The 7,801-nt window shown below is 51.9% G+C and overlaps 1 protein-coding gene across 1 annotated transcript in view; it reads left to right on the forward strand.

The window, feature by feature from the left end:
• The window catches only part of LOC144726429 (aquaporin-8-like), a 9,422-nt gene extending 2,089 nt beyond the window's left edge, over positions 1-7,333 (forward strand). Inside the window, exons 2-5 of the mRNA XM_078605138.1 lie at positions 1,067-1,193; positions 1,862-2,073; positions 2,989-3,123; positions 4,315-7,333. Coding sequence (XP_078461264.1) covers positions 1,067-1,193; positions 1,862-2,073; positions 2,989-3,123; positions 4,315-4,357 — 517 coding nt within the window. The 3' untranslated portion in view covers positions 4,358-7,333. The remainder of the gene's footprint in view (positions 1-1,066; positions 1,194-1,861; positions 2,074-2,988; positions 3,124-4,314) is intronic.
• The last annotated feature ends 468 nt before the right edge of the window (positions 7,334-7,801 follow it).

The raw sequence follows: 7,801 nt of genomic DNA on the forward strand, positions 1-7,801 counted from the left end.
GATTCGGTTGCACGCAACTCAACGACGCTCGCGCGTGGACGTGGCCGTTAGGTCAACAAATCAGAATCACGTGGCAATTACGCATTTTTAGTTTTAAAACGAAGATATTTAGTATTTTACCTGGTAAGGCTCCACTGAGCTGTGTAGATTCTTTTTTTCGGAAACGACCTGGTCATCACAAACGATAGCCCAACGAAGTGGCTCATTGTCATCATCGTCATCAGCATCATCATCATCATCGTCGTCATCATCATCGTCATCATCGTCGTCATCGTCGTCGTTATCGTCGTCATCAGCATCATCGTCATCGTCGTTATCATCGTCATCATCATCGTCGTCGTCATCATCATCGTCCCCTTAAACTAATTACGAATCATAATTACGAATCATACTAATAACAATAACAGCACAGTGAAAATCCGATGCTCATACACAAGACGAGTCAATGCGCTTTGCACTGATCGACTCTTACGCGAGCATCTGGCTGTGTGCGTGTGTCTACTCATCACCACCACCATCATCATTGTGCAGTCCGTCCCCGAGGACCTCTCCTGCATAGCGATTGAATTTGAACGTGGAGGGAAAAACCGGAGGACCCGGAGAAAAATCCACGCGACCACGGGGAGAGAAACACTCCAAATATACAGCAGCAGGCGTGTGGGTCGGGATCGAACCCACGACTTCCTGTATACCAGGCGAGGTAGTTAACATCTCCTAGCCACCGTGATGATGATGATGAGAGAAAGAGACACGCAAACTCCAAATACACAGCAGGCGTCAGGGTCGGGATCGAACCCACGACCTCCTGTATACCAGGCGAGGTAGTTAACATATCTTAGTCACCGTGATGATGATGATGAGAGAAAGAGACACGCAAACTCCAAATATACAGCAGCAGGCGCCAGGGTCGGGATCGAACCCACGACTTCCTGCATACCAGGCGAGATAGTTAACATCTCCTAGCCACCGTGGCGCCCACCGCTATGATGCTTCTGCTGCTGATGTGCAAAGAGGTTGTGTTCAAAGTCCTGCCCCCCTCCCCCCCACGACCTCCTCCCCTCCGTAGCGGGGGTCACTTCAACCCGGCGGTGACCGCGGGGGTGGCGGTGGTCGGTGGTGTGAACCTGCGTCTCGTCATTCCCTACTGGGTCAGCCAGCTCGTGGGGGGCATGCTGGGGGCCCTGCTGGCCAGGGTGAGGTCGCGCACAGACGCACAGGTCGCCCGCATCGCATTCAATGCTGCTGCTGATGCTGCTGATGACACCGCTGCTGCTGCTGCTGCTGATGATGACACTCACTGGTAGTTCTACCACCAACAACAACAACAATAATCACAACGACGACGACGATCACTACTGTTGCTGACCATGCTCTCCTGCTGCTTCTGGTGCTGCCGCCGCTGCTGCTTCTGCTGCTCCACCTGCTGCTCCTCCTGCTGCTGCTGCTGCTGCTGCTGCTGTTGCTGCTCCTCCTGCTGGTGCTGCTGATCCTGCTGGTGCTGCTGCTGTTGCTGCTGTTGCTGCTCCTCCTGCTGCTACTGCTACTGCTGTTGCTGCTCCTCCTGCTGGTGCTGCTGCTACTGCTGGTGTTGCTGCTGTTGCTGCTGTTGCTGCTCCTCCTGCTGGTGCTGCTGATCCTGCTGCTCCTCCTGCTGGTGCTGCTGATCCTGCTGCTGCTCCTGCTGGTGCTGTTGCTACTACTGCTGCTGCTACTGCTGCTGCTGCTGCTCCTGCTACTGCTGCTGCTCCTGCTGGTGCTGTTGCTACTACTGCTGCTGCTACTGCTGCTGCTGCTTCTCCTCCTCCTGCTCCTCCTCCTGCTGCTGCTGCTGCTCCACCTGCTGCGGCTCCTCCCGGCGCAGGGCGTGGTGGGCGAGGAGGCGTTCGCGGCGTCGTCGGGCGCCGCCTTCGTGCCGCCCGAGTCGATGGCGCTGGGCCGCGCGGTGCTCGCCGAGACCTTCCTGAGCGCGCTGCTTGTGCTCGCAGTCGTCATGGGCGCCGTGAACGAGCGCTCCGCTTCGCCGCTGGCGCCCTTCTGCATCGGATTCGTCGTCACCGTCGATATCCTCGCCGGGTGAGCACCGCGGGTGGTGTGGCCGGGCAACCCGCCACTCGCCCCATGCCCCTTTCAAGTTTCGATTGAAAGCTTCTTTCGTGACTGCAGGGATTCATCTTCTTGGTTCTTTCGGTAAAGTCACGTAGAATGGAAATAATGAAATAAAATTTTTTTTTTGGTAAAATTTGTTTTATTTTATTATTTCCATTCTACGTGACTTTACCGAAAGAACCAAGAAGACCCTTTCAAGTTGTTCAAGTTCATTGATTAGGTGTAGCCCTCTTCTTGGTTCTTTCAGTAAAGTCACGTAGAAGGGAAATAATAAAATAATAAAAATAAAACATAATAAAATAATTCTCACGACGTTTCGGCCACAACGCATACAGCCGTCCTCAGGTGAAGAATGACACACTTTAAATCGAAAATTAGGTATAGCCCTGTGAGCCATTCGGCTCTTGAATCGGGTGCAACCGCAACAAACAGAAAAACAAAACACATGAACAAGAAAACATCTTAAAGTGAATATGTGACTTTGTGCAAACAGAAAATCCAAGAAAAGACAGCAAAATATTGCAGAAAAAAACACCGTACACCAACGCTGTGTGCAAAAATCCCAGTGGGATGCAAGTAAAACAACAACCACAACCACAAGCCAACTTAGATTAAGGCCATCAGTCTAACTCTGTACTACAACAAACAAACATGGCAAAACCAAAAAACTTTTCGAAAATCACCAAAATAAAGCCATTAAAGCAATGAAACAGTGACCCCCCCCCCCTGCCTCCAATGCCCCTGTGACCGGTACCCCCATGATCCCATGCCCAGTGTCCCCCGATCTGCCGTCCCCACCCCCGTGACACTCTGCCCCCCACCGTGCCCCCCACCGTGCCCCCCACCGTGCCCCCCACCATGCCCCCCACCGTGCCTCCACAGGGGTTCCATCTCGGGCGCGTGCATGAACCCGGCGCGCGCCTTCGGCCCCGCGGTGGTGAAGAACCTGTGGGAGTCGCACTGGGTCTACTGGCTGGGGCCCTTCCTCGGGGGCCTACTCATAGGCGCCCTCGTGCGGTGAGACGCAATGACACACTCGGATTATAGATGCAACACACACACTCGGATTATACATGCAGCACACACACACATCATACATGCAGCACACACACACATTATACATGCAGCACACACACACATCATACATGCAGCACACACACACATTATACATGCAGCACACACACACACATCATACATGCAACACACACACACACATCATACATGCAGCACAAACACACACACACATTATACATGCAGCACACACACACACATCATACATGCAGCACACACACACCCACTCTCACATTATACATGCAGCACACACACACACGTTATACATGCAGCACACACACACATCATACATGCAGCACACACACACCATACATGCAGCACACACACACATCATACATGCAGCACACACACAAATCATACATGCAGCACACACACACATCATACATGCAACACACACACTCACGTCATACATGCAGCACACACACACTCACATTATACATGCAGCACACACACACATCATACATACAGCACACACACACTCACATTATACATGCAGCACACACACACATCATACATACAGCACACACACACTCACATTATACATGCAGCACACACACACACTCACAAATTATACATGCAGCACACACACACTCACATCATACATGCAGCACTCACACACTCACATTATACATGCAGCACACACACACTCACATTATACATGCAACACACACACTCATGTTATACATGCAGTACACACACTCACATCATACATGCAGCACACACACACTCATTCACATCATACATGCAGCACACACTCATGTTATACATGCAGTACATACAAAAGACAAAGATCCCCCGGGTAGCTTTAACGAACTGTTGGGCCAAGTGATGTTAGCGAGGAGGCCGGCACGACACGCGAGGGGGTGGGGGGTGGCCAACACCACGCCCGGCCGCCTTTGTCTCCCCAGTGGCGCTGCTTATGCTACGGCACCGCACCGGCTACTCAACTCGAGGCTGAGTCGACTTAGGGGAGGCGCAGGGTCATGGCCTTAGCGGGTGTTGGTGGCCGCGAGCGGGACTCGGAAACTCGGGTCTGACCCCACTGCCGCGCCACCGCTCCCCTCTCCACGCCACGCGTCGTACAGCGAACGAAAGTTCAATTCGCGACAATTTTGTTGACTTTCAACTCCTCCGCAGGCTGCTGCTGGGCGACAGACGACGCCGAATCCTGTTCAAGTGAAGAGGAGGAGGACGCGCGCGACCGTCCCGCCCGCAGGTCAACTCAGCCTGAAATCAGTGAAAAAATTCACGACTCACGGCCGACATCAGTGGCGAATATCCGAACCGGTGGGGTGGGTGGGGGTGGGCCTCCTCCCTAAGGTCGTGCTCCTGGTGCGGTGTGGCTGCTGAAAACGGGTAAAAAAAACCTGAAAAGAACATCGGCTCCGGAGAGACAAAGGCGGCCGGGCGTGCTTGCTGCCCGGATGCACCAGCACCTTAATAGGTGCTCGCTAACAGCGCTTAACTCGGCCGTCCTTGAGGGCGAACGGGAGATATTCTACTCTTGTATATAACACGCGAATGCACGCACAGATATCAACTTTTACATACGTGACATATATATTTCGAAAATTAGCTTAATGCTCATTAAACATTATTTGTATTGAACCCACGTCAAGCCATAAGTGGTGGGGTGGGGTGGGGCGGTGTAATGATTAATCGAATCGTACCGATTCTTATAGATTCCGCGTGGGCGTGGCGGATTGAGACCATCCGATTCAAATAATCGAATCGAGGCAGATCCTCCGATAAATAAATCACGGGCTCCCAATTCGTGTGCATCGCAACTCACGCACGCGAGTTCATGTACATTCATGTAAAAAAAAAGATAAAGATCCCCCGTAAAGCCTCGACACGCTTGTGGGGCAAGTGCTGTTCGCGCGCACTTTTATATCTACATACACACACACACGTACTATGCCTTCATCCAGCAGTGGAATGACCACGGCTGATGATTTGAACGCTCGGACAAATAAGTGAGGAAGGACCATTGCCCGAAACGTCGCCTGTTATACATCCAGGCAGTGGTTATTGCGAACGGACGTGTGTTCATTGTTACACTACTGACCACACAGCGTCACCAACTATTTAGCAAATGTTGTTTTCCAGGCGAGACCCGGCCACAAACGATAGCTTAACGGAATGGAGACATCTTTGGCAGCCAACTAATCTAAACGCGCGACGTTGACTCTAAATGTAGAAGGGGGAAAACCGGAGGCCCCGGAGAAAAATCCACGCGACCACGGGGAGAGAGAGAGAGAGACACGCAAACTCCAAATATATAGCAGCAGGCATCGTCAGGGTCGGGGTCGAAGCCAGGACCTCCTGCGTGCCAGGCGAGGTAGTTAACATCTCCTAGCAACCGTGATGATGATGGTGAGATAGAGAGAGACGCAAACTCCAAATATAAAGCAGCAGGCATCGTCAGGGTCGGGATCGAACCTACGACCTCCTGCGTGCCAGGCGAGGTAGTTAACATCTCCTAGCTACCGCGGCGCTGAGTAAGACAGTGTTTCACTTCCCGTGGGAAGCTCCACATCATACACAAAAGCAAAACATACACAACGGTCGAAAACAAGAAAAAAATTCAAAAATCGACCCCCAGTGAGTTTTTGTTTTGAGTCAGCGGCGAGGGGTCCTGCCGTCTGGCGCGCCCTCTAGCGGACGGCGACATCAGCCGACAGTGGCAGATAGTGGCCCCGGATTAAGCGAAGTGCGGGGCCTGCAGCGTGTGATGTTATAAAGGGGCCCTACATAAAAAAAATACACGTAAATATTAAAACACAAATTTTTTAACTTGCGCAGTAAAGTAATTGTATTTTTTTCATTTGCTATACAGCCAGATCATACGACCGATCGCTAACCTTAAACACCTCGTCGTTCGTAGAAGTTAAAGGCGGTATAGTACTACAGTAATAGAGCAAGTGCAGAATTGATAGCTTGAGAGCATTTAGCGCGGGGCCCTTGAAAATGCGGGGCCCTTGAAAGTGTGTGTAGCTACTTGTGCTACTCGGAAAATGATCCTCCTCCTGCTCCCACCGTGGGGCGTATTCACCGCAACCTTTTCGTCGTTTGCAGTTTTCACTCTTTCTCTCGCCGTCCCGTCGTGGTAAATGTGCTCACGCAGTGCGCGCCCACCGTCTTTCGATAGCGCCAATCTCTTCCGTGGCATCGTCGTCAAGAAATTCTCCGTGACGTCCTCCTCCCTTTTCGGTTCCTTCCAATTTTTCCGAACAGCAACAGCAACAACACCACCACCACCACTTTTCAAATCCCTGTCCCCGGTTGTTGTTGTTGTGGGCCATTCTACAGACGTGTCCACACATTGACAATCTCCTTCTCATCATCGCGGCGTCGTCATCGTCGTCTTCTTCTTCTGCCACGTGATACCTTTCTTTACCTCCCCCGGTTAGCGTGTATGGCTACGTACGGCGCGAAAGAAGTTAAACGTGCACGCATTGTAACAATGGTCACTCATCTTCTTGGTCTGTCTTTCCGACAGCCCTGTTCTTCACCTGAGGACGGCTGCTTGCGTTGTGGTCGAAACGTCGTGAGAATTTCATTTTATTATGTTTAATTTTTATTATTTTATTATTTCCCTTCTACGTGACTTTACCGAAAGAACCAAGAAGATGAATCCCTGCTGCAGTCACGAAAGAAGCTTTTCATCGAAATTTAATGGTCACTCATTTCGGGGTCCGGCTTCGACGCAGCAGCGACACCGCCGTGGCAAATACTTCGTGAATTCGAGTGCCAACGGTGGCACGGGGCAAGCTATTGCATGGATGCGCCTTTACCTTAACGAGTACTTTGCAGCGACACTCGAGGGTGTACACACACGCGTGCGTTTCGTTTTAATCCGATCATTATTTGGATTTCGTCACGTCGGCAGGCATGGACCTCCTCTCTCTTTTGAAGAATCTCACGGGCTCTTTTTTCTGTTGTTTAACGCACGATATGTAATATAGTAAAGTATTTAAGGTTAGTACACACGCAGTATTAACCGGGGCGGACGCGCGTTTCGAACCGCTAAAAAAAAAATTAACCTTCTACAGCCAAGCGGCGAACGCGCGCCACCGTCTGAGCCGCGTCGCTCGTCGCTGTAACGATGTTGACGGATTGTTGGTCGGCGTACTAATAAAGGCATCATCAACTCCTTGCCGAGTGATCCCGTTATTCGCCGTTGCAATTTTTTTCTCCATTCGATCAAAAGTGCCCCACAACAGCCGCGTCTCAGCGCCGTTCTAAACGGTCGACCGCGTGGCCACCGCGTTCGCCGGAATGTAGGACGCACCTATACCCTCATGTAGGTTGTGTTTGCGTCTTACAATACGGTATGTGTGTGTGTGTCTGTGTGTGTGTGTCTGTGCGTGGTTCCTCGCACGCGCCACAAGGGGGCGATACCACGCGGGTCTCCCTTCACTCACCAGCCCGGCTGGGGGGGGGGGGTGCTGATGGGGGGGGGGGGGTGCTGGGTGGGGTGCTGATGGGGGGGGCTGGTGGGTGGGGCTGATGGGGGGGGGGGCAAGGACGGTGGAACACCCGGCCAGGTCGAGAAACTCTCCAAGACCAATGACCCTCAAGTATTTACCCGGGGTTATAAGACTCTCCGAGGGAGGTTTCA

Source organism: Lampetra planeri, chromosome 23, assembly GCF_965212315.1.
Source record: "Lampetra planeri chromosome 23, kcLamPlan1.2.h2, whole genome shotgun sequence".
Classification (NCBI taxonomy): domain Eukaryota; kingdom Metazoa; phylum Chordata; class Hyperoartia; order Petromyzontiformes; family Petromyzontidae; genus Lampetra; species Lampetra planeri.